This window comes from Myxine glutinosa, chromosome 10 (assembly GCF_964187855.1).
Source record: "Myxine glutinosa chromosome 10, kmMyxGlut1.1, whole genome shotgun sequence".
In the NCBI taxonomy this organism is placed as follows: Eukaryota; Metazoa; Chordata; class Myxini; order Myxiniformes; family Myxinidae; genus Myxine; species Myxine glutinosa.
The window spans coordinates 55502669-55530580 of record NC_136270.1 but is presented as its reverse complement, the minus strand read 5'-3'; the positions used below and the strand labels follow the sequence as shown (position 1 = coordinate 55530580).

Here is a 27912-nt window from a genome sequence, read left to right as displayed (position 1 = left end):
TCCACGTGGGAGCAATCAGTTTCTACTCTGCTGTGGTTTGTTTGCAGGTTTATGGGCATGCCAATATGGCCGCCGCAGCACTTCCGTTGGCTTCACTTTCCGAGCCATATTGGTCCTCCAGGTTGATTTTAAGTCTTCCGTGGTTCTACAATAAACTTGGTTCTTGAACACACACCTGGATTTATTTGATTTCCATTGATCCGCTTCTCTTTGTAAATTTAAGAAACTTCACAAATGTTCTCGATGAAACTTTAGAAATGAAACGTCATTTCCTGTTTATAATTTTCCTGATTTGGCGGGAAAATGGTGCGGCTGTACTTGGAGCGTGTGAGATGGACCAGATCTTAAATTGATCATCAAACTACTCGGATCTTCAGGACGTTTGTTTCACATTTGTAACGAAAGAAGAGTTTAGAGGAGAGTTATGGAGGAAGAGCCAGGAGCGAGGGGTTTGTTTGAGGCAGAGCGGGACGAGGACGACAGACTGAGGGACAACGACCCGTCATGGCTCAGTGAGGCCCGTCTCGAGGACGATGGTAAAACATTCATCAGAATTACATTTATTAACAAATTAAAAACTTTTGTTTTATACTTCCTCCTTCACCCTGTCCGCCCCTCCTTCCTTCACTCCACGTCCCTCCTTCACTCCACGTCCCTCCTTCACTCCACGTCCCTCCTTCACTCCACGTCCCTCCACTCTGTACTCCACCTTTGCTCTGTACTCCACCTTTGCTCTGTACTCCACCTTTGCTCTGTACTCCACCTTTGCTCTGTACTCCACCTTTGCTCTGTACTCCACCTTTGCTATATACTCCACCTTTGCTCTGTACTCCACCTTTGCTCTGTACTCCACCTTTGCTCTGTACTCCACCTTTGCTCTGTACTCCACCTTTGCTCTGCACTCCACCTTTGCTATATACTCAACCTTTGCTCTGTACTCCACCTTTGCTATATACTCCACCTTTGCTATATACTCCGCCTTTGCTATATACTCCACATTTGCTCTGTATTCCACCTTTGCTCTGTACTCCACCTTTGCTCTGTACTCCACCTTTGCTATATACTCCCCCCCCCCCCTCTTTTGCTCTCTACTTCCGCCCTCCCCCCTCCCCCCTTGCTCTATACTCCCTCATTTGCCCTAAACTCCACCCACATTTTGCTCCACTTCCCCCTGTTACTCTATACTCCCTCCTTTTGCTCAATGCTCCCCTATTTACAGGATTCAAGATGATTTATTGTCCATCCTATTTTGCGCGTACACAAGTCTGACTACACCGGCTGCATGTAAAATGTTTTTTTCAGAGGTCTAGGTTTTCTCAACGGTTCTTCTATGTTTTTTGCTGAATTCAGAAATGTATCTAATTTCGCTCAATCAGGTCAAGTTTTATCTTTCTCAATTTTAAGGAAAAAAATAATCAAAATTTTTGTTTTTCTAATTAGCATTTTTTATTTATTCAAAATCAGACTTACATTGTGTGAAAATGTACAAACTATACATATAATGACACACAGGTACACTTAATGTGGAAGAAAGTGCTTTCTCAATTACTTTCATTTCAATTTCAGAAAAATATAGATAAATCGTTGTTTCTGGCAACGCCCGACTTCAGTCGCTCCGGCAGCTGCGTGGCTCGGTCTGGTGTCTCCTGTCCACTTAGTACGTCCTGCGTGGCTCGGTCTGGTGTCTCCTGTCCACTTAGTACGTCCTGCGTGGCTCGGTCTGGTGTCTCCTGTCCACTTAGTACGTCCTGCGTGGCTCGGTCTGGTGTCTCCTGTCCACTTAGTACGTCCTGCGTGGCTCGGTCTGGTGTCTCCTGTCCACTTAGTACGTCCTGCGTCGTGTCCTCCTTACTATAACGTTACTGTGATTCACGATGAATCGAAAGTGCAAGAATGACCCGAGCAAGTTGTGCTATATCTGTGGTAAAGTGACCATTCCAGACCGGAAGTCTAACATTACAAGTTTTGTAAGGAAAAGCGGCTTCCTGAAGTTCGTCCTGAAGTTCTAAAAACGGCTTCGCCAACCCTCACCACATTTTATAAACATGTTTTTTTCTTATAACCTTTTTAAAATATCATGCTATATATCGTTTGGGCCTACTTCTCAATGGTGACGAATCACTAAAAAAATTAAATACTACTTGGATCCGGATCCAGATCTGAATTTTCACCAAAATCGAATCGATTCTTCCTATCGACGTTCGCGCACGGTTCTCCCCTACAAAACTGCGTTTGGTTTGTCCAAATCCAACCAGCCGTTCCAAAGATATGAGTAGTGTTGTGTGCCGTGACGTCATGAATCCAATAAGGAAGTTGCATGTGACGTCATCGTCTTAGTCACGTGACCGCTTGGGTGGCAAAACATTGCTTCTGCCACCATACGTAATGGCGGCAATTTGAAACTCGTCTCACATATAAATTGCCCCCTACACGATGGTAAAGAGTTGTTGTGCTGTCGGATGTACAGCCCGATTTCATAAGGGATCGGGCTTGTCATTCTACCGTTTTTCGGACGACACAACGCTAAAACGGATTCATGGCTGCCTTGACTGCGGCTCTCAGGTGAGAATATGGCTCATGAGGTTGTTACCTTCGCTCGCGAAGCGAAAAGCAGGATTAGGCATTTGGTTACGTACATGTGGAGTGCGTATGGCGTACGTGTGGCGTACTTGTGGTGTACGTATGGAGTGCGTGTGGAGTGCGTGTGGAGTGCGTGTGGAGTACGTGTGGAGTACGTGTGGAGTGCGTGTGGAGTGCGTGTGGAGTGCGTGTGGCGTACGTGTGGCGTACTTGTGGCGTACTTGTGGCGTACTTGTGGCGTACGTGTGGCGCGTGTGTGGCGTACGTGTGGCGTATATGTGGCATACTTGTGGAGTGTGTGTGGCGTTCTTGTGGCGTACGTGTGGACTGTGGAGTGTGTGTGGCATACTTGTGGGTCCACATGGGTCCACAGGCAGATGACACAGCCTCAGTTTCTCGCAGTACCACGAAAACGCCTCAACAGGCAAGCTACAGGCGTAAACTGACAGGTCCGTCTGATCGAACGACAGCTTTCTCGCCATGTTGTTTATGCCACCCAAGATGGTGGCCGGAACCGGTTGCCATGGACGACGCTCACGCGATGCAAGGCCTCTATCGGCTGGATATTGTCATTTATTGAAACGAAGACGTTCTTTGTCGGGTTCGTGTGAAGCAACCAGAAGGCCTAGAGAGCTGCTGGTGGTCTCGTTAGGCCTGGATCCTATCTCGTTTGTCATGAAGTTGTAAGTGTCTGTGATAATCTGGTGGACTGGGAGAAGAGATCGTGGGAGACCATCGGCCTGTTAGACCACTTGCGCATGCGCAGTGTTGACGCGATCGACGCATTGGAATGTTTGACGGTACGGCGAGGCGATCTCGAGAACGAAATGGCAGTCTATAATATGCTTGAAGAACTTAATAATTTTCAGAATAAATACATTTTAAAATAACTTAAGCTTGTGATTCATTAATTATTTACAAAAAAAAGGCCTACAAGTCCCATTGGCTGTCTTTAATTTCTCTCTGGATGGCGCCACAGCAGATTAGGAGGACCGCAAGGCATGAGGACACAAAAAAAAACCCTATACATATGTGCAATCCATGCTTTTCAAAAAGAAAAAAGAAAAAAAAAAACCGCATCGCCGCATCAATTCTGGAACTTTGGTCTGACCAGAGACCAGCAATGTTTTTTTTTTGGCCTGTAAATATATACAAATGAATACATCATTAATGAGATCACGATACATTTATTTATGTATTTATTTATTTATAAATAAAGATTTTTATGAATTAGGCATGTGGATTGTTGGATGAAACTTTCAATATCATCGGTCACATGGTCTCGCAGCCACGTCTGATTAAAAAAAAAAACCATATCGATCAATGCGAAACTTTAAAGATGTGATCGACAACCAATTGTGAATTTGATTTAATAAAGGTGACATCATGAGTCAGATGTCCGATCAAAGCGGCTTGGTATCCGGCCATAACTACTCGCAGTTATAAAGCGCACTTCTATTCAGTATTAATATTTGTGATAACATTAATATCACGCCAGTATCATTAGTGTTGTTATTAGTCCTCTACCTGGAGGGGACTATACGTTTGCTCTCCGTCTCCGTCTCCATCTGTCTGTCTGTCTGTCTGTCTGTACCACCTGTGGTTTTCCAGACTTTCTGCCCATGCCCGTTAACATATTGAACTAAATCTTTGTACATGGTTTTATTATGATAAGTTTGAGTTTTGGGGCGTTTCACCAATTTTTCCATGGAGTTTTGTCCTTTTTGGACTTATTAAACTTGTGTTAGTTTTCCAGACTTTTCCACCTTAAAATATATATATATATATTGGAGAATAATAAGCCAGATAATCGTTTTTTAAAATCGGGCTATTTTCACTGGCATTATGCAAACGAGCTACTTCCGTCCTTGCATGAAGTCACAGGTGCACGTCTCAAAAGTGTGCACCTAGTGTCAATTTACTAGCCAGATTGGCACATACACATTTCTTGTAAATTTTGCATTACAAAATATTTTCTTTTAAAAATATAATTTCAGTATTGTTTATAAAATATGCCGAATGACGAAACTACAAATAGTGGGGCGGCTTAGCCCAAATATTCAAAAGAATTGTGCATTTTGTGATACAAGCACCAAATTTGGCACAAATGTACATTAATATGTTGCGAACATTTTCAGATATTGGGCCACTTGAAATTCTCTCTTTATGTCCGCCATATTGGATTTCAAAATGGCCGCCACTTGAAATCTACATTTGCTATTATCTCTGGACGTAATGCAGCTATTGACTTGATTCTGGTATCTAAATGTATGTTTTTGGGGGCAAGGAATCCAATGGTACCAATTTCAACTTAATATTATCTATCACAGTCTGTTATATAATTTTATTTGGAAATTATCTAGGCAAATATTGGATTCAACACAATACTTTGAAAAGAATGTCTTAGTTCTGTAAATATAAATAAAATAAAAAACTATACTAAATCACTAGTAACAACTCAGACAAGCTCATATATACTGGCAGTCTAAAATATAAATTCATATCCCATTAGGAAACAAAGTGACCCATTCATTTGTGTTTTTCATATGCATATTTTATGTAACATTACATTCATATTGTCAATAAATACCAAACATGCATAATCCCCTTTTCCTAGACCCTTTAAGCCATCTTTTGTGTTTCTAGAGTACAGAAATTTCTTGTATAGGCTTCCATCTGTCTTGTTTCCTTAACAATGCACTGTAGCATGTCTTTAACAATGTTTACAAACATGACTCCACTACATGTCTTTAATCACAGCCCTGACCCAAATAAAAGAGTAGAGAGGCTGCATGTGTGTTGACCCACATCAACTGTGTTCTTTGTGTGTGGCTGTGTTTAAATCACCTTGTGACTCCACATAAATGAGTTAATTACATACAATCTGGGCTCAGCTAGACAACATTGTGTGGTCAGCAATGAAGACGAGAGTCTGAATTACATGTATGCAAAAGACCTTGTGAACCAGTGAAGCAAATACACGGGTAAGCATGAATTAAATCTAGGGCATGATATAATTTCCATGATGTTTACCTCTACACTCAATGGTGGAAGGAGGTAATGTTTTGATCCCAGCTTGTCTGTATGTCTGTTTGTCTGTTAGTCCACAAAATTCCAGACAAAGCTTGTAGTAGTGGTAGTTGTAGTGGTAGTGGTGATAACAGAAATTGTTATATAGAACTGAACTTATATTATTATTATATGCAGAAAATAACTTCATTTCTATATGCCCTGCAGTGGACAGGTTAATTGGTTTATGCACTGAAGGGGTCACCCTGGTGTGCACTGCTGTGTTCTGCCTCACTGAGTTGTTCAGGTATGATGTACTCAGCACAAGCTTACCTGATACACATGTGTGCTGGCTAAAACCACTTGTCTGGTGGGCACGACAGAGGCAGGTTGTCTAATAGCCAACCTGGTCTTACTTTTTTGGGGTTTATCTGAAATTCTTACTATAAGGCTTTAAATTAGAAATGTTTTATATAAAGTAGTATTTTGAGTGAAGTGTGTATTCCACACTGACAGTTTTGACATGTTCTGAATTTAACACGAAGGCTGTAATTAACAGAACGGGGAATGTCTGGAAAATGTACTGTCCAACCTAATAAGAGTTTAGACTGATTTATATTTAAATCTTGGCTGTGTAAATATTGTAAGAATTTATGAATTCAAATGTTTTGTAAATATTCAATAAATTTGGGAATATTTTTTAACTAAAGAATCTCATGTGATTTTATTTCTCTTCTTGCCTCCGGTATGGGTGAAAATTTAATTCCGGCATAATCTCACAAAACTAATTCCCTAAGTGTGCCAAGCTAAATGCTCTACGATATAGAGGAATTATCCTCCTCTCCATTAGTATGGCGGAGGAAACCCCTCTATTATATATATAACAAAATGTTAACATTATATCATTGTATCGTTGCAGATTCAGAAGACAGTTCCACCATGTCCAAGAGCTTCAGACTAGCTGATGTTGAGCGAACTTCACCATCAACATCACAGCACCTCACCACAACTGACTGGAAGTTATGCCTTATATGTCAAGAGGACAAGACGGAGACACTGACCAAACCTGACCAATCAAAGAGAAAAGACATTGGGAGTGGGTACAGTTCACTCGCAGAGAACTTGGTCAAATTCAGTGAACTTGGAGAGCTTCCAGGATCATTTCACCTGGAAAGACTCGATGATGGTCATGGCATTGAAGCTGCGATGGTTGCACACGGTGCAAAATATCATCAGACATGCAGGCTCCAGTACAACAACACCAAACTGCAGAGAGCACAAAAGAGAGCACTCAAGAAAGAATGTGAGAGCGATGAGGAACAAGCTGCATGCAAACGCACCAGGTTACATTCACGCTCATCGAGTACAGAGAAGAAGGTCCCAGAAAATTGTTTCTTCTGTGAACAACCTGCTGGGGCTGACAGTCTTCGGAAAGCTGCAACATTCCAAATGGACAAACGGGTGCGTGCCTGTGCAACCCTTCTTGGTGATACAGAACTGCTGGGCCGTCTCAGTGGTGGGGACATGATAGCGTTGGACGCCCAGTATCACCCACGGTGCTTGATAGGACTTTACAATCGCACAAGAAAGGCCCAGTCAACAGGATCACAGGACACAAAACAAGAGCGAGCAATGTCGGCAGTTGTCTTCGCTGAACTCGTCCTCTACATTGAAGAAACCAGACAAGATGAGGAGACGGCACCAGTATTCAGATTGGCTGACCTTGTCCAGCTCTATCAGTCCAGAATGGAACAGCTAGGAGTCCAGCTCGACACGAGAGTCCACTCCACACGACTGAAACAGAGACTGTTGGCTCAGTTTCCTGACATGCGGGCACACACCAAGGGGAGAGACATCCTGATGGCATTTGAAGAAGATGTCGGTGCTGCTCTTGCCAAAGCCTGCGAGCTGGACAGTGATAGTGATGCAGTCCATCTTGCCCATGCTGCACAGATTGTTCGCCGTCACATGTTTGGAGAAGCCAAGCCCTTCACAGGATTCCCTGAAGTATGTCAAGAAGAATCTGTGCCACCGTTGCTGCTTGCCCTAGTCAGTATGATCCTAGAGGGACCCAGCATCAAGGAACAGATGGCAGACACTAACCCTGCAGCAATTGCCACAGCTCAGATACTGAAGTTCAACAGCATCAAACACAAGCGAACACGTGGCACCACATCATCCTAAACACCCCGAAGACCCAAAACACCCCGAAGACCCAAAACACCCTGAATACCAAAAAGACCCCGAAGACCCAAAAGACCCTGAAGACGAAAAAGACCCCGAAGACCCAAAAGACCCCAAATACCCTTAAAGACCAAGAACGAAAAGACCCTTAAGACCCAAAAGCCCTGAAGACCCAAAAGACACCGAAGACCCTTAAGACCCAAAAGCCCCTGAAGACACCAAAGACCCAAAAGACACTGAAGACCCTAAATGCGCATCATCGAGAGGTTCGTGATCCTGTTGTATGATCGAACCAGCAAATGCACAGACATTGACAAGGCCAGGAGGAAACTCTTCGCAAGGAAGAACAATGTGCAGCTCATCCCTCCAACGAAGGCAGCTCTGGAGGAACATGTCAAGAGGGCAGTGTATCAAGGTGGACATGTGTGGGGTCAGATACTGCTGCCAGCACCAGAGCTCCCTCCACCAACCAACTGGGGTTGGTCAAGGACTGGAGGAGGACAGTACACACCTTACTGGACCAGGCTAACTGAGGCAGCTCACAGCTGCATTGAGCTGGTTTCTTGCAAGTGCAAGAAAGGGTGTGTGAGGCGCTGCAAGTGCAAAAAGGCTGCCCTTCAGTGCACAGCCCTCTGTGTGTGTGAAGGGGACTGCACATGACGATGAGTCAACAACATACATGTACTTGTGGCAATGCTGAACTTGTTAACATGACACTGTTTATGTACACGTATCTTCAGTACCGGTATATACCTAGCCTCAGATACCAGTACACCTAGCCTCAAATACTAGACCATGTAGCATGTCAGTATTATACCTAAGACATTTACAGAACTAAGACATTCTTTTCAAAGTATTGTGTTGAATCCAATATTTGCCTAGATAATTTCCAAATAAAATTATATAACAGACTGTGATAGATAATATTAAGTTGAAATTGGTACCATTGGATTCCTTGCCCCCAAAAACATATTTAGATACCAGAATCAAGTCAATAGCTGCATTACGTCCAGAGATAATAGCAAATGTAGATTTCAAGTGGCGGCCATTTTGAAATCCAATATGGCGGACATAAAGAGAGAATTTCAAGTGGCCCAATATCTGAAAATGTTCGCAACATTAATGTACATTTGTGCCAAATTTGGTGCTTGTATCACAAAATGCACAACAGGTTTGCTATGCTGCTACACTAAAATGTCAAATCCGCGAATGTCACGGGTTCAAACCCTCACGTAATTTCTTCACTCTGCTTTAAACTAAACTAGGGCATGCCCGTACTATATATATGCCCGTACTATATATCTATCTAAAATTATATCCCCCCCCTCTATTTACATGAAATGGTTTGGTCCATTCGCAACGCCAAAGCGAACGGCGAACGGCTTGCGAGTACAGTGACAATCCCCCCCCTCTATTTACATGAAATGGTTTCGTCCATTCGCAACGACCACAGAACCCCCCCCTCTATTTACATGGAATGGTTTGGTCCATTCGCAACGCCGGCACACGCGATCGTTCGCTGCTCTCTGATTGGTTGAATCGTTTTTTGGACATAGCTCGGTAAGTAATTGTCCGATTAATATGAAACCTTGAAAAGGCACATCCTCGGGTCCCCAGCAATATACCTGGCAAGTGAAAAGTATATCGGACCCGTGGTTGTCGAGAAACAGCGGTCACAGACAGACAAACGTACAAACGTACAAACGTACAGAGATTACTGGAATTATAGATAGATGTCTATATTTTCATTCCAAATAGCATCATTCCAATCACAAATTAATATTATAGCATTAATATAACAAAATACAATGTTAAAAATACTCATGATACAGACACATATTGACCGATCTGATATGATAACAGAAAAGGCAGATATGAAACGCTTACAAATAGAAAATCAAAATCATAATTTTATTGAAGAATTTATGAAACTTCCCACCTACCTCAGGATGGATAAAGCGGCGTCGTTCGGGTGGAAACTCAAAATCACGATTGTATTGAGATATCAAACCAGCGAATGTTCGTGATCGTGCGTTTACTTCTGAATCGGGAGTAGGTTCATATTGATCGAATTTCAAAATCAAAATTGTATTTAGGAATTTATGAAACCTCCCACCTACCGTGGGACATCTGCTGGAACAAGTACCTATCGACTATAATCGCTAAACATAACATGGGGGTAGTAGTATGTACATTACTAGTGAACTGTCTCTATGCTACTAGCAACATCGACGAAGTTTCAAAGGATAATATTGTGGAAAAAGTTAAATGAACAGATGTTTGGGACAACAGAACTTGAAAACACCAGAAAACAAACACGACATAATAACAATAACATTATTCTTATTATGTCATGTTTGTTTTCTTGTATTTTAAAATAGTTAAAATAAAATATCTTACCTTTCTTTGTATTTGAGCATTATGTCTCTGAACCGTAGAGGGTCGTGATCGGGCCGCTGTGTAGGATTTGTGGCTGAAAAGTGTCGTTACGGCACCATATTTCAGTTAGTTCTAGTTCTGAGGCTCGTTTCCCAGGTAGTCATCGCCTGTTGATCAAATATGAATGCTGATGATTTGAAGTCGTCTTCGCAAACAACACGATATTTTGAATGAACACGTTTTGATGTTTAATTTGGATGTTCCTTGGTTTTTCAACCACAAAGCACACAATCGTTGATGATCTTTTCATGGGTCAGGGATGCAAAAAAGATTTCTGCGGGCAAATTTCTCGACGATTGGAGCAGTTCAAAGCTTGGCACATCGGCATCTTAAACGCTAGAATAACTTGTGATGAAACACATGCGTACGTGTCCGTCAGTTGAGTTGTGCACCCGTGACGTCACATGAATAGACTGAAGTAGCTCATTTGCATAATGGAAGTGAAAATAGTCCAATTTAAAAATGATTATCTAGTTTATTATTCTCACCCAAAAAATATTTTTGTTATAAAGGGTCAGAGATATCATCCTCTTAAACATAGTTCTTCTAAAATTGTCCTGATTGTGTCACTTTAACATATTATTACATTTGTGGGGGGGGGGGGGGGGGTACCAATGAAATACTTTAGGGCCAGATAGGAATGTATAGGGTAGTGTGCTCCGACTGTCGTGAAAAAGAAGAAACACCCACGTAACTAAGTAGGGAATCTGTTAGACCGGATGTGTGTAAGGTTGAAAATTGTCTCCATGAGAGGGGTGGAGCTTATGTTAATTAGGTAGGAGGGTATAAGGGTAATTAATTCACTATGTAAATTATCTCTGTGGTTTTGCCTTTGTTCCTTATGAGTTATGACACACACCCACACCAGCCATGCACTCCGCACCTAAATTCTTATCACTAAATAAAGTAGCCGGTTCATAGCACTAAATAAAGTAACCGGAACCAGGACATTCAAGTACCACTGACGCCATCAGCCGAGTCATCGGAACACAAAGCAAGCAGGGCCATGGGGCCCCGCTCCGAGAGGTGATGATTCGTCAAGGCGATGGACTCTTTGATTGGAGCGCACGCGGATGTCATCAGATGATGTTTGAGACCGGGGAACTTTTTGTTCGAGCTGTGGACCTCCATTTTCTCTCTCTCCGGGCTGGCCTTCATAGCGTGCAGTCGCACATTTTCTCTCTCTTGGCCGACATACAGTACGAACAGTCGCATTTTATTATTCCTCTCTTGGTTTCGACGTTCGGGGCAGGCACTGGCAGCTCGTTCACTCTGACGGGCTGGCACACTGGGCAGACACATCCTTCTCTTGTCTCACCTCGGTGCTTTATGGAGTGGACAACAAGGAAGGAACGAGGGCCTGCTCACTTCACATTCGGCAGCTGGGGTGAATGGACTGCGTGCCAAGGTGTGCTTTCCCGCGCATGGACTCGGGAACCCGTTCGAGGGCCGACGGGGTTTGAGGGCCGCTCTAAACCTGAGTTCACACAAACACCGCATTTATTGTCCCCCGTCGCACAGCGGAGCGAAAGGGGGACTATGGTTTTCCCCTCCATCCGTGTGTCCGTCCGTCCGTCCGTGCGTGTTTGCGTGCGGGCATGCGTGCGTGCGTGCATAAGCGAAGGACCGCATTCAAATTTGGTGTGTGGGTGCAACCCACGTCAAAATCCAAGATGGCCGCCGCCTTGTATGTCTGATGCCATGTATGTCTGAACCTTATATAAAAAAAATAACCACCTTTAGATGCCATTTTTCCCCGCAAAGCGGGGGTTGGCCTTTTTCGGGCACCGTGGTTGTTGTTGTTTTTTGGTCCCCTTTTTGAAGCGATGTTTTACGGCCGGATGCCCTTCCTGCCGCCAACCCCGACTACGACAAACAGGGAATTGCCAGTGAACTGGTACTCAATTAGCCGACCTCGGAAGGATGACAGGCTGAGTCAACCCCCCTGGCGTTAATTCAGCGATCGACCGGGATTCAAACCCAGGATCCTAGGATCCTAAGCTGGCACCCGAGCCGCTAGCCCAACACCAGGTATGTCTGAACCTTGTGAGATGAATATCTTGAAAAATAAGCGAAGTACCAATGTCTAATTTGGTGTGTGGGTGTATCTCGGCATAAGGAAGAACGCTATTGAAAATTGGGTCGCCACCATATATATGTCTGAACCTTGTGAGCGAAATATCTCGAAAAATAAGCGAAGTACCAACTTCTAATCTGGTGTGTGGGTGTATCTTGGCACGAGGAAGAAGGCTGTTTAAAATTGGGTCGCCACGTCAAAATCCAAGATGGCCGCCGCCATGTATGTCTGAACCTTGTGAGATGAATATCTTGAAAAATAAGCGAAGTACCAACTTCTAATTTGGTGTGTGGGTGTATCTCGGCATGAGGAAGAACGCTATTGTAAATTGGGTCGCCACGTCAAAATCCAAGATGGCCACCACCATATATATGTCTGAACCTTGTGAGCGAAATATCTTGAAAAATAAGCAAAGTACCAACTTCTAATCTGGTGTGTGGGTGTATCTCGGCACGAGGAAGAAGGCTGTTTAAAATTGGGTCGCCACGTCAAAATCCAAGATGGCCGCCGCCATGTATGTCTGAACCTTGTGAGATGAATATCTTGAAAAATAAGCGAAGTACCCACTTCTAATTTGGTGTGTGGGTGTATCTCGGCATGAGGAAGAACGCTATTGTAAATTGGGTCGCCACGTCAAAATCCAAGATGGCCGCCACCATATATATGTCTGAACTTTGTGAGTGAAATATCTTGAAAAATAAGCGAAGTACCAACTTCTAATCTGGTGTTTGGGTGTATCTAGGCACAAGGAAGAAGGCTATTGAAAATTGGGTCGCCAAGTCAAAATCCAAGATGGCCGCCGCTATGTATGTCTGAACCTTGTGAGCAGAATATCTTGAAAAATAAGCGAAGTACCAACTTCTAATCTGGTGTGTGGGTGTATCTAGGCATAAGGAAGAACGCCATTGAAAATTGGGTCACCACGTCAAAATCCAAGATGGCCACCTCCATGTATGTCTGAACCTTGTGAGCGAAATATCATATCATAGCATGTTTTCTGCGTCTTCCACTTTGTCAACTCACATCACTTCACCGACGGGGGACCTAGGCGTAACGCTTGTTTTCATTTATCTCTCCCTGTGTCTGTTTCATGAGTCCGTGTGGGGGCGCCCCAATTTAGGAATCGGTTTTACCGTGCATTTCTTGTCCCTGGCATTATTTCCATTAAACCCTTTATTTGTTGCATTTTTAATTCCGTGCCTGTCTTTTTGAATTATCGTGGGTTCGAAGATGCCAAGTGAAACCCGTCTAGGTAAGTGCTCGCTGCCCTCCACTACACCCTCACTTGTATAAATAACACCACCATAGTTGGACAACGCTTCTGAGTGTAAAGCTCGATCGTCCATTCGTCACCAGGGGTGTTAACCCCGCGGTGAACAGGACAATATTGAACTGGGACTTGGTAGCGGACATGTATTGCAAAGCAATTCTCCCTGTTGTTACTTTTGTTATTAGAATCGGCCTTAGAAAAATGTCACGATTAGCTATGTATACACGGAAAGTGATTACGATTGGCTATCGAAACCGACGACTCACACCATCATACACGGATATACACCTTAACACGGATTTCGCCCAAGGCAGACAACTCCCTTCGGGAAGGGGGAAAACCATCAAGTCGCTACAACCTCCATCATGTGACCCTTAAACCTCCTGTCAAGGATGGTTGAGATTGGATAAGTAACGGCCAAATGTATCGCAGTCAGACAGACATATAGATATACCAAATTGCGTATTTTAATATGATTTAAAAGTAAATATATTGTTGCGGTTTTGTGTTTTTACAATAAAAGGTTAATTTCCCCTCATAGTTTAGTTACACGACAACATGTAGCCTCGTTTAAGCTCAGTTATTTCATAGTAAATGTAAGCGTAGACCTTTCCTATGTTTAGTTTTGCGTTGAGTAGAATAATGAGAGTTAGGTCTCCTTCCGATGCTTATGCTGCCTCGATGCTTTTGGATTTGGCGCGAAATCCCACGAGGCCGGCCTGAACAAGTCGATCAAGGCCAAAGGAAGGCGGGACAGGAAGAGTGGGAGTGACGGTAAGCACGAGCCGCCAATCAGGGCTCGAGGGGAGTGGCTTACCACTGCGGCAAAAGGCGTGGTTTGGAACATTCGATGCAGGCCAGGGCGTGGCGATATAACCCTGTGCCCGGAGCCCCCACCTCAGTTGTGAGCCGGGGTCCTCCGATGAATTAAGTTATGAGAAGGGAGGCAGATGAGTTAGAAGTTGAGTTCTCGGTTGAGCTTGAATCAGATCCTCCGTTGAGTTACGAGAGTGAAAGCGCGCAGTTGTATTAATCGCCCTGTGAAAGTCAGCCGTGCCGGTCCAGAGACGCGCAAATATTTCCTTCCGCCTGCCTGCTTTGCCAATACACGCGCTGCCAGGATTCCTTCCGCCTGCCTGCCTGTCTTCGCCGGGGAACGTGCGGTGACCGCCAGAGGGCCACGCCGGGTGAGCTGTTCCTGGACGACCAAAGCCGGCACGTTCAGCGCATGAACAATCCTTCCTTCATCCCCCTGTGAGTGTGAATGGGCCCATTGTCTGGGAAATAAGTAAGACTGTTTAAGACTGCCCTGTGTCTCTGCTTCTTCTACCAATCATTGTAAATAATAATTAAACCTGTTATTTCTTTCATTCGATCGCTTTTGTCTCTCCATCATTGACTAAGCATGGTACGAATTATATCGCTCTGATCGGGTTCCAATAGCAAGGTAACTGCACGGACCACGTGGTGTGCAATCCACTCGGGTGTACTCAAATTACGCGTGGTTCGTGCGAGACTTGATCCCCGCTTTCGCAGCGGCGTAGGTACTTAGGTACGTGCGAAAATTGTCCCGAAACCCTGTTCCACGTCTGACCGGAAGTGGCGACTCAAGTCTCGTGGTTGCGAAGACCCAAGGAGAACAAGGGGCTTAATCTCCCCTTGGTAAGGGAACGGGGTCGCGCAAAACCGTCACAATATATTGTATATATTTAAAAAAAAAAAAGAAATTGTTTTTTTTTGCAGCAGAGGAAGAAAACAAACCTGTGAAACGCATCATCAGAAAACCTCGACTTAAACTCGACGCTCAAAGGTGAGGATTTCTTGCTAATCTATCTTGGGCGAAGCTCAAGTCAAATATTGTGATTTGACAGGTAACACAGATTTTCCTGCCTTTGTGTGCCCCACCAGGTTGCTGTCCGAGCGAGGTCTGCCTGCCCTCCTGACGTATTTTGAGAAGGTGAATTTTAAAGGGAAAGGGCATGAGGTGAGTGATGCGCAAGGTGTGTAAACAAAACATGGTAACATGAGATAAACAGTCCATCGTATCTGTGTTTCACTACGTGGTACTTGCTCGGTTTCTTTAATCTCGTACATGGATAACGAGCTACCGTAACAACTACGTGCAGCACATTGTTTCTTCTTTTACTCGTAGTCAGGTTCACTATGTCAATAAATTATATTTCGTTCAAAATCATGGTAGATTAGCAAACCTATACATTTTTGGAAAGGTTATAGCATAAGGAAACTAAAAATCAATGTTTGCATTTGGAGAGATACCTGTATGGCGGCCATTTTGGATTTTCAAAATGGCCACTGTAAAATACATATTTTGTTCTATTTCTGCCTCTAATTACCCTAAAAACCTTTTAAAATATACTAAACCTATATTTTCAGGGACAAGGAATCCAATGAAAGTATCAAATTAGTGCTATGGGGAATGGTAAGACACGAATCAAAGGTTTTGAATTGCAAAATACTGTCTTTATATTCGCGATAAGTTGCATAATCAAATACATGTTATCATTTTGTACAGGCAGTTAATAACATCAAAATGTGTCACAATAATTCATATCACCAAACATACACAGGCAGTCAGCAAAATCATATATACACATGTAGTCAGTATAACTTCACATCTACACAGGCAGTCAATGACAAAATATACACGGGCAGTCAATGGCATCAAACATACACGATTACAGAATATGCCATTTAGAGTTCGTATCACTGTCCTGTGTGTCGTATCCGACAATATAATCCGCATCGTTTTCGCAGTCCGTTCCACACAAGCAAAGGTCGGTCAAATTGATTGGCAAATCGAATTGGTCGAATGGTCGATCGAATCGAATTCGATGAATCGAATCGAATTGGTCGAATGGTCGAATGGTCGATCGAAGCGATTGGTCGAATTGGTCGAATGGAATTGGTCGATTGGTCGAATTGGTCGAATCGAATTGGTCGGAATTGGCAAATGTAAACATTGATTTTCAGATTTTCCATGTAATAACGTTTCCAAAAATGTATAGGTTTGCTAATCTACCATGATTTTGAACGAAAAAACATAGTGAACCTGACTATCGCGTTCCCTCTCCCTTCAGTGGGCATCCCTTCTTCTGCTCCCAATCCCCCCCACTCCTCCCTCCCAACCCCCCACGTGCCCTCACCTCCCCCACTACCCTTTTGGATAAAAGACTTGAATGATAAGCGTCTACACCCAAGTAAGCACCCATGCATTATTGGAAGATGATCACTGACATGATGATTGATGCAACGTTGCTGATCCGGAACAGGGATAGTTGATTCTTCACCTTGTTAACGTAATTCTCGGGTCATGGATCATTCTCGGGTGATGGATCATTCTCGGGTGATGGATCATTCTCGGGTGATGGATCATTCTCGGGTGATGGATCATTCTCGGGTGATGGATCATTCTCGGGTGATGGATCATTCTCGGGTGATGGATCATTCTCGGGTGATGGATCACTCTCGGGTGATGGATCACTCTCGGGTGATGGATCACTCTCGGGTGATGGATCACTCTCGGGTGATGGATCATTCTCGGGTGATGGATCATTCTCGGGTGATGGATCATTCTCGGGTGATGGATCATTCTCGGGTGATGGATCATTCCCGGGTCATGGATCATTCCCGGGTCATGGATCATTCCCGGGTCATGGATCATTCTCGGGTAATAGATCATTCTTCACTTCTCTCACCAAATCCAACTCCAGTCTAGTTCAGTTTGCATTATTTTAGTTAACACCCGACCCGACGTACTTCCTGTCACTTCTCTGATGGGTTTAATCAAAAGGGAGCAGGTTGTACTTTACAAACATATTGCATGTCTATGTGGGAGTCTCAATGAGAATGTAAAATGAAGTGAAAAACGCGAAAAACTATCTTTTATAACGTGTTGTTGTTGTTGTTGTTGTTGTTGTTGTTGTTGTGTGCTCCTTCCGTGTACATATGTTTTTCTATTGCTTTGTGAGGTATTTATATATCTCTGTATTTCTATATCTGAATAATAAATGTTACTATTGGAACCGCTACATTAAAGCTCAAGATCCCTCTTCTTCCTCAATCCGGAAACGATGGCTTTCAAAAGAGGCACGTTTGTGATTAAACGGACAAAAAAAATTGTTCCAAGTAAATTGATTATTACTTTTCCAACGGTACCATTGTTATTACTCGACGACAGCAGAAACCCTTTAGAATGAAACGCGATTGACACACAGCGACGCATCTCCTTATATTCATAGATTAGTTCATACCGGGAATTGTTGTATGCAGAACGTAAAGGAGGGTTTACCGTGGGAGTTGTTGTATGCAGATGATCTGGTGTTGATTGTGGAAAGTATGGATGGACTGAAGGAAAAGATGAACAAGTGGAAGGAATGTATGGAGACAAAAGGTCTGAAGGTGAATATCGGAAAGACGAAGGTGATGGCAAGTGGTAAAGCATGTGGTGAGGTGGAAAGAACTGGGAAGTGGCCGTGTGCTGTGTGCAGGAAGGGTGTCGGAGTGAACTCCATTCAATGTACAATGTGCGCTGAGTGGGTTCATCAAAAATGTAGTGGTCTGAGAGGGTCATTAACCAGTGTGGCAGCTACATTCAAATGTAAGGTGTGCACAGAGGGAGCTGCAGATGGAGGAAATGTTGAGTTGGATCTTGGAGATGGCGTGAAGCTGGAAGGTGTGAAAACATTTTGCTACCTCGGAGACATGCTGAATGGAGAAGGTGGATCGGACTCGGCAACGGTTGCTCGAGTGAGATGTGCATGGAAGAAGTTTCGGGAACTGAGTGGCGTGCTGACGAGGAGGGGAGTGTCGTTGAAGCTGAAGGGAAAGGTGTGTGCTGCATGTGTGAGAAGTGTTATGATTTATGGGAGTGAGACATAGGTAATGAACGTAGAGCAGCAACGAAGGTTGGAAAGGGTGGAAATGCGAATGGTTCGGTGGATGTGTGGAGTATCGTTGAGAGAGAGGAAGACAAATGATGAATTGCGAAAGATGATGGGAATAGAGCCTGTGATTGATGCTGTGAAGAGGAACAGGTTGAGATGGTTTGGTCATGTGTTGAGGAAGGATGAAAGTGACTGGTTGAGATGGTTTGGTCATGTGTTGAGGAAGGATGAAAGTGACTGTTTGAGAAGAGTGATGGAAATGGATGTAGAAGGAAGCAGAGGACTGGGAAGACCGAGAAAGACTTGGCTAAAGATGGTGGAAGAAGAAATGCGGGCAAGGGGGTTAACAAGGAGAGATGCAGAAAATAGGGCAAAATGGAGAAGATTGTCATGGGGACCGCAAGGCTAACCCCCGCTCTAGCAGGGAAAATGGCCTTTAAAATGCATGTTGTTGTTGTTGTAGTTCATACCGGGAATACAAGCGATAAAAGAAAGTAACCAATTTGTTAACAAGTGATGTGCATTCCCATGCCCTATCTTACAATGGCGCAACTTCAGAGTACCCTTACTGCTGCTACTACGACCACCACCACTTTGTTGTCTCCAATTATTCCCTTCTTGTGAGGTTGGCCGCCGTATGTCTTTGATTCGTCTTTCACAAACCAGCTGACCAGATGTGATGTTTGACTGGAGCTGACTTGGGCAGGGATTTGTAATTTCTACAGTGTACCGGCAATAACTCCCCTACCCTTCGTCGATAGACACCGTGGATCTTTTCCATCCACCAACTAATGCTAGCAGAAGGGACACCCGACTTAACGGTCATCTGATGGACGAGGCCCTTTGTGATGCACCCGTCCCGCCTGTGAAAAGGAAAAGGTAAAAAAAGAAAACATTTCAAAGTTGTCTTCCAAAGCCAGACACTGACTGGGCATCTTCTGTCATACAAAGTTCTTCCTTGGCACACCTGAGCTCCTATCCACCTGCAAGGCTTTCGTCCGCAGCCTGATGGAGTATTGCTCTCCCTTCCGGGCCGACTCCCCTGCCTCACATCTTGCTCAGCTTGACGCAGTGGAAACCAAGGCTTTTCCAGACCGTTGGAATCTCTCGCGATGAAGCTGAGTTAATGGGCCGATCACTTCACCGTCACCATTGGTCTCTCTGTCTTCTTCTGCCTCATTTCTGGTCTTGCACCCTCTCTGCTCTCCATGTTTTGTCCTTCATCCCCTCCCACCCTCACCTCCTCCACCATGTATCTGCAGGACGCATGTGGTCATCCAACAACACCCTCCTAGTGAAACTGCCTAATTCCAGAACCACTGCTTACCTCCACTCATTTATTCCTCTTTTCCCACCTGTGGAACCAACTTCCACACTCTCTTGAATTGCATTCTTCCCTCCAGGTTTTTAGGTTTTCACGACAGCTGTTCACCACCATCTTAAATCATTCCCTTTCCCAAAACAATGATCTTTTCTTCACCTGTTAAACCACTTCCACCCCTCCCAAAATTTTGTTTCTGTATCCATCGTGTCCTCTCCTTGCGTTCTCCCTTACCCCGCATCATTACCTGCATCCCTTGTTTGGCCATCTTCATCTAGTCTCTCCCTCGGCCCTGCTGTTGCCTTTTCCCCCTCCTGCTGTTCCTTTTGTTATGTTGTGTCCTGATGTGTTCTGTGTTCTTGCAAAATACAAAAACTATTTAAATAACCTCATAGTTTATATTCTGTCAAAAGTGCACCATTCGTAATTGCTTTGAATAAACTTTCAATTTATTTTTGATTTTTTAAATAGACGGTCAACAATCCACAAATGTGGTAATTTTCACCTCGATTCCCCCTACCCTCCCTCCCCCTCCCTAAATTATGCTTCCCACATTCCCCTTCACCCCAATGCCATAGTTTGTAAAAAAAAAAAAGATTTGAGGCAAAAGCAAAGCAAGTCCTATGTTGGTTATTGCATTCAGGCGGACGACCTGCACACATTGCTGTGGACCCTGCAGCATTGGGCCCATCGTTTGTGCCCACACCTGGCTTTTGGAGACTTTGTGGAGAATCTGGAGAGGCTGGGCAGCAAGAGAGAGATCCAGGTGGGATTTTACCTTTTTAACTTAGAAAGTGTTATCTATAAATGATCCAAGCCGGCATCATTCGTCAGGAACTGGCCAGATGGCAGTCAAAAAAATGTTTGCATTGTGGGAGAAGGGGATGTGTTTGCCATCTTGGAAGATTTTATTTTTATTTTTGGTTCTGAATTCCATGCAGTGCCCGAGTGTTGACCTCCATTACGGGCTTTGGCGACGCCCGGAGTGTTTTGACCGCAGCGGCGTGACCCGTGACCCGGCAGGCTGCGTCGTTAAAACGTTCGGTGTTGTGAGGTTTGCGTGTGCCGACTGACATTGCCCTTTTGCTCTCCGCAGACATGTATGCACAAGATAAGGCTGGACATTCCTGTGTTTGCTTCAGACTTTGTGACAGCAGACATGGGTACGAACGGCTCCGTTCACCTCTACTCTCTTATTGTGTCCACTGCTATGGAATTATTTAACTTAAGCAAACTTCTCTTTAAATTGTTTACCAAATGAGTTTTTTCTTTTTCATAGACGAGGTTTTTACTTTAATCTCTAACAAAGGTTCCAATTTACCTAATACATCAATATGTAGGAGAGAAATAAAATTCCATTGAAGCAAAACTGGCTTTTTTTACTTTGGGAAAAAATATTTTTCTACTTTATCACACTTCGTCATCTGGCATGACGAACTTTTTTGATGTCAAACGTGTAATTTGCGTACTAATTATAAACAAGAGAAATACTTTTTTTTTTTTAAACGAGAACAGCCCTAGGTGGAGCGCATACTGTACCTGTGCAAGGCTGCGCAGTTTGCGTTTTCTATCCCACTGATCCAGACTTGAAACAAAATCGAATTGGCTTGTCCTTGTCACATAACCAACTCCTCCACCAACTTTTGGCATAACTTGTCCATAACTTCTTGAGATATCATGCTATATATACTGTACATCGTTCTTGCCCGATCTCTCGATAGTGAAGAATCACTTCATTATTAAAAATTCTCGAATCCGGATCCAGATATTCACCAAATTTGAATCGATTCGTCCTTATCACACACCCAACCTGCCCACAAAGTTTTGTCTGAATCTGTCCACAACTTTTTGAGATATCATGGTCCAGCCAAAAAACAGACAGACAGGGGTGAAAACAACCTCTGTCCACCTTCGGTGACGGAGGTAAAAATTATTCCCAACCTTTGAACCCATTATTTAAATTTTGGGTATGCATGTAAAGTATGTATGTTGAGTATGTTGATGTAAAGTATGTTGAGCCTGGTGTTGGCTTAGCAGTTGGGGTGCCGGCTTGGGATCCCAGGATCCTGGGTTCGAATCCCGGTGGATCGCTGAATTAACACCAGGGGGGTTGACTCAGCCCGTCATCCTTCCGAGGTCGGCAAATCGAGTACCAGTTCCCTGGTAATTCCCTGTGCGTCGCAAGAGGCGACTAACAGGGTTGGCGGCAGGAAGGGCATCCGGCCATAAAACATTGCTTCAAAAAGGGGACCACGGTGCCCAAAAAAGGCCAACCCCCGCTCTGCGGGGAAAAATGGCCTCTAAACGTGGTTCCTTTTTCCTTCCACGTAAAGTATGTAGCACATCCTGAACTACCAGCATGTGTAGAGCTAGACTATTTGAAAAAGAAAATTCAACATGTTTCTCAATCACCATTACTTCATCAAATTTAGATAGTCATTAAAAAAGAAAATGGCTCATGGATCCTGTTTTCTTTCAGTTCAGGGCATTTGGAGTACTTTACAGATGATTTATGCCAAATTTGACATACAATGCTCTCTTTCTTCAAAAGTTATGATGGAAATGCCATGAAAATGTCAAATATTAGATAAATGTGTTTGTAGTTCCGCTCGTGTTTATCAAGTGTTTTTTTCTGGGTTGTTACCACACGCACGCAAAGCGAAAAGCGTCCGTCTTATCAGTTTGTGATTGAGTAACAGAGTATTTAAATGAAATGTTATATTTTTAACACAAATCAGAACATGTATAAAATGACAAGTGTTTCATTCCACCGTACTTTGGCTCTGAATTCATCCTCACCGCACATGCGCAGAGAGGAGTGAGGTAATATTTTTACCTTGTCTGGTGGTGAAACAAAATTGAAACATCATTCCAAACAATAAACTTACTGTTTTTAAAGACATTATAAAGGACACAAACAACATGCACGAATAACGAATGTAACATGTTCGATCAGGTGGTGTAATAGACACTGGACAAAATGGCGCTAAAACCCGGAATTTTTTTTATTTATACGCCTTTAACCTTTATTTAAATTGAATTATATACTTGAAGACTGAATAAAACAAATCACCTTCATAATACTTCCAAGAACCACACAATATATCGATATATCGCATTTGAGGGCGTATCATGTTTTTTGAGGTGAAGAAGAAGCCACCAATATGGGTATGTGTACCGGTCTTCTCCATCAACTCGTGTTTATTATCGCCATCATCAACATCGCAATCGCATTATTGGATCAAGTTTATCATCATTATTATTAAAGGTTGGTTTCATAATCTTAATAACAGAAGAAAATACACTTTATTTTATCTTCTTCATACAGGAAAATGAATCTGGTGTTGGCTTAACGGTTAAGGTGGCTCGCTTAAGATCTTAGGGTCTTGATTTTGTGCCCCTGTCGAGCCGTTGAATTAAGACCAGGTGGGTTGACTCAGCCTGTTATCTTTCCGAGGTCGGCAAAATGAGTACCAGCTTACTCGGAACAGGGGGTACTGCATCAGCAGCACTGCTGCACTTCCGGAAATGATGCAACCAGCAGCCACAGTCTGCATACATCTATCTATAATTCCAGTAATCTCTGTGTGTCTGTGTGTCTGTGTGTTTGTCTGTGACCGCTGTTTCTCGACAACCACGGGTCCGATATACTTTAAACTTGCCACGTATATTGCTGGGGACCCGAGGATGTGCCTTTTCAAGGTTTGAAATTAATCGGACAAGTACTTACCGAGCTATGTCCAAAAAACGCTTCAACTAATCAGAGAGCAGCGAGCTATCACGTGTGCCGAACGTGGCGATCAGACTCTGCCTCGGACGGCACATCGGACGACAGCGTATTCATTTATTTCACGTTGGAAAACTATGTTGCCGTTAAACTATGTTTTAAAACGAATTCAAACTGCGATTAAATTAAAACGATTCATCGTAACTGCGATTTGCGAACTTCCGGACAGTGAAGACTTCACTTCCGGCAGCCAATCACAGAACGCTTTGTTGCGTAGGCGTGGCCGATGTGAGACGAGCGGAGCTGAGCGCGTTACGAGCTGACCGCCATTACGGTACGTAATTCGATTTCTTATGCGCATTATTTCTCCCAATTCAGTCAGAGCGAAGGGCGGAAGCGAAGAGCGTTGTTTTTTTTGTTTACGGGCGTACGGGCGGGGTAGAGCGTACGGGTAGCGTTTTTTTTTTTTTTTTGGCAAGGAACGGGCACCCACGTACGGGCAATGCCCTAGTAATAATAATAATAATAACTCAAGAAAAGAAATGTTTGAATGCAGGTTGAGATTTCTCAAACAAGACGGCTTTTCTAACTGCCGTGGAAAATAAGGTGAGGTGACTTTTCCTACGTGAGCCCTCCTAAGCAAGAGGAAGAGCCTCACGTCTGCAAAGTGGCCTTGCCTTCTTTCCCACAGTGGTTAGCATACCTCTCTCAACATTTGGTCAATAAAATTAATTCACATGTTGCACTCCTACAGTGATGTGAAACGACGACGTTGGAATAACAGACAGCACTATATCAGATAATACTGTTATGTCGGGGGGGTTAGAGGAATATCTAGAGCCAGGTAGATCTGCATAGGTCGGTGCTCGACTGTCGTGATAGGGAATCTACCTGTAATAAGTTCTATGTTTAGCCCAGATGTCGGTATAAGTGCGTATCTGTGTCCCTGCCGCGAGGGGGGGGGCGGGGCATGCTAATTAGTGCAGGGATTATGGATAAAATTCCTTTGTTTGTCGTTCCCTCTGTTGCCAATCCAGTGTCCATTATGGCAACACACTCATTTAGACACGAAGATAGGTACCTTCGTGCACACAATAATTAAATCACCTCCCTTACAAAAAGACGCACCGGAAAGACAAGCAGGAAGTGGCCGCGTCCAACGCCGGCGTGGGCGTCAAACATCGTGCAAGGCAGGCTATAACCACGCCCAGGGAACGTGTGATTGGTTGAGGCGGAAGGCACGAACATTTGGCCAATCGGGGTGGAAGGCGCCAAACGACCAATTAGAAACGGGTTGTTGATTAGAGGACAAGTGCGAGTGACGTGGGAAGGCGCGAAAAGACCGCAAAGAAGGGCAGAACGAATTGGTAACGCACCAGAACTGACGTCACCAGGCGAGTGACAAAACGTCTCGCTCGCGGGCTTTCTCTCGCTCTGCGCTGGACTCTTTGTATTCAGTCTTCGCTCTAATCAGTTCGTGCTGGTCTGTTCGTTCTGAGTTCTTCGTGGGAGGCTCGTCGTTCTTCGTTGGTTCGAAGCTCTTCGTTCTGGGGTTCTGTGCTTGTGCTTCACGCATGGGTGATCGGTTTCGCTGGTTCTTCCTCCCTGCGTTCCTCCCTGGTGTTCGTTGGCGTCATCCCTGGTCCTTCATGGTGCTTTTGGTGCTGCGAGCGAACGGGACCTCGTGTGCGAGCGAGGCGTGTCGCTGAGCAGACGAGGCCGCTGAGCGGGTCGCTCGGGGCCTCGCGGAGCGTGCGAACGAGGTGGACTGAGGCCTTCGCGCCAGCATCGGAGCCGGACGGAGCCGCGTTGGACGACGGACACACCATACAGACAGATAAGCTCACACCCACATTTCACAAGTACACGGCGGGGCATTTATTTTATTCGTTCTCCCCTTGTCCTGTATATGAAGTCTGAGTGCGGGATCCCGGTTTAGGAACCATAGTTAGTTCTTCCGTCGCGTTTCGTTGTATCGGGTTCCGAAATAAACCTGTTTATTTTTGTACATTTTACCCCGGATTCTCGTTTGAGTTCATTTCCTCCAGGATCGGAGCTGCCGTCGGATTGCTAGAGGTACGCGCTTGCCGCTTCTTCCTCTTCCTCCTTCCTTCCACGCTTTTATAGTCGAATCCGCATTGATCGTCGCTTCCATTCAAGTCGGTTTGGGTCATCCACAATCCTATGGTATTAACCGAGGGATTCGAGCGGCAATACACAGTATTTTACTAATTCTGTGTAACCTACCCAGAAAGTAAATGAAACGTGTTGACATTGCGTCGGATCATCGTACTAATTATTACCCTCACGGAGGATATGGAATCCATTTAGGTTTGTCTGTCAGTCTGTTTGTTTGTCTGTCCACACATGATGTGCTAACGTAGGCCACAAACACCACGGGTGGTTGCCAGTGTTATATGGTTGTTGTTTTTTCTTCAACCAAGTACTTCTATAAAGTATGTACAATTAGAATGTGAATACGTTTATAAAGTACATACGTTCCAACCACAACAAACAAGGCCTTGCGAGGGTTTGCAATCTCTGATTGCTCTTTACCGTTATCTCTGCCACCGAGGGTGGGCGGAAGTTGGGTTCACCCCTGTTTGTTTGTCTGTCCACACATGATGTGCTAACGTAGGCCACAAACCCCACGCGTGGTTGCCAGTGTTATACGGTTTTTTTTTCTTCAACCAAGTACTTCTATAAAGTATGTACAATTAGAATGTGAATACGTCTATAAAGTACATACGGTCCAACCACACCAAACAAGGCCTTGCGAGGGTTTGCAATCTCTGATTGCTCTTTATAGTTATCTCTGCCACCGAGGGTGGGCGGAAGTTGGGTTCACCCCTGTTTGTTTGTTTGTCTGTGAGCAGGACATCCAAAAATGGGTGTGTGACGAGGACTCGATTTTGGTGATGATCCGGATCTGGATCCGGCCCATCAGTGGGATCCAAAACGTAAACTGTGCAACTTCGTTTTCTTGTTTTTTTTTACTTGGCATTAGCGTTTGTGTGTTACCTCTATAGACTGATTAGGGTTAAACAAGCATACCATGTCCTACATAGGAAAGCACACAAATCTACTGCATGTTGACGTTTTAATAAAGTAGACAAGTAATGTTAATATCGGCTGGAACTGCTTTTGTCACGATCCCAGAGGATGATGCTGCATTTGCAGATGACAAGCCAGTGAATGAAGAGCAAGACCTGAATGCACCTCCGGGTACAGACCATTCCAGCTCTCCTCGGAGCCCAGTACCTGCTGAAGGCCCTGAACAGCTATCGAGTGAAATTTTGGTTAGATTGGTAGAGAAGCGGAAGCAAGCACTGGAGAGGCGACGTTCCAGGATGCAGGCATCGCTCGACATCTCGGCTGGCTCCTCACAGCTCGAGTCTTACCTAGATACAGGTGCTCAACTACATTTGTAAACAAATCATATTATCGATCAACAGGCTGGCTGGATCTTAACGAGCATTTGCTGTAATCTGAATTCCAGGATGTAATGGTGATTATTAAATATACCTTCCATGTAACTTAAGCCTAGTGTTGGCTTAACGGTTAAGCTGGCCGGCTTAAGATCTTTGGGTCCTGGGTTTGAGCCCCTGTCATTCCGTCAAAATAACACCAGGTGGGTTGACGTAGCCTGTCATCCTTCCGAGGTCAGCAAATTGTGTGCAGGATGACTGGGAAGAATGAGCCATTTGAGTATCCTGCGTCAGTGGTGACCAGTCCAGGACTGTGCCCCCCCCCCCCCCCTAGGCAATGGAAAACTGCCTCGGCAGCCCTACGTGTATGAAGATGTGAAAAGAGTGGTTCTTCTTCTTCTTTGTGTAACTTACTTGTAACATATTTTCTGACAATACGTTGCTTTGAGTGAGAACATTACTAAATGTTATCATATCTTATGTGTAGCTACACAGATGCTCGCGCAGCCAGAAGTGGAGGCGACTGTTGCAGATCATCTTTGCGATGGAAACGAGGTCGGCGAGGCATCAGCCGGACAGGATGTCGTCATGGAGGTCTTGTGAGAAATATTTCTGCAACAATATGAAGTTTGTGCTTCGTTTTATTGATGGTTTGCAGTACAAATTTCCTTCTCTATCTGTGGCTCTCATGACTGATGCTCCATCTAAGCAAAGTCTGATCCCCTCATCCACAGCGTGCACGCACGCACACACACACACACACACACACACACACACACACACACACACACACACACACACACACACACCAAAGTTATAAGGAGGAACTGCCTCCAATCAGGAACAGCTCAGTTTCCCATTCATTTTTCAAAGTAAAAAATGTTTTGTCATGATTTCTCCTTTTGTTTTGGATTTAAGAGGAATATTTGTTTAAGTCGTGTTTGGGAATAAAATAAATTTCATAACAAAAAGG

The 27912-nt window shown here is 44.2% G+C and overlaps 1 protein-coding gene across 4 annotated transcripts; it reads left to right on the top strand.

The window, feature by feature from the left end:
* The first annotated feature begins 204 nt into the window (after nt 1–204).
* On the top strand, nt 205–27912 carry TIPIN (TIMELESS interacting protein). 4 transcript variants are annotated; one of them, XM_068127737.2, is made up of 7 exons: nt 277–536; nt 15303–15369; nt 15468–15543; nt 20428–20550; nt 20881–20947; nt 26692–26922; nt 27427–27912. In XM_068127737.2, exons 1-7 carry the CDS (start codon nt 425–427, stop codon nt 27540–27542), a joined length of 792 nt encoding a protein of 263 aa, XP_067983838.2. In that variant the 5' UTR covers nt 277–424; the 3' UTR covers nt 27543–27912. The 4 variants fall into 4 exon arrangements, 3 of the variants coding, with proteins under 3 accessions (XP_078641782.1, XP_067983838.2, XP_067983837.2); XR_010985878.2 differs by lacking the exons at nt 277–536; nt 15303–15369; nt 15468–15543; nt 27427–27912 and adding exons at nt 16263–18407; nt 26388–26471 and having other exon boundaries at nt 26692–26819; XM_068127736.2 differs by lacking the exons at nt 277–536; nt 15303–15369; nt 15468–15543 and adding an exon at nt 17529–18407.

Coding starts and splice junctions, on each gene's coding strand:
- TIPIN (XM_078785656.1), top strand. CDS start 425: ATGGAGGAAGAGCCAGGAGCGAGGGGTTTGTTTGAGGCAGAGCGGGAC. Junction 537..6,508: donor GGCCCGTCTCGAGGACGATG/GTAAAACATTCA, acceptor GTATCGTTGCAG/ATTCAGAAGACAGTTCCACC.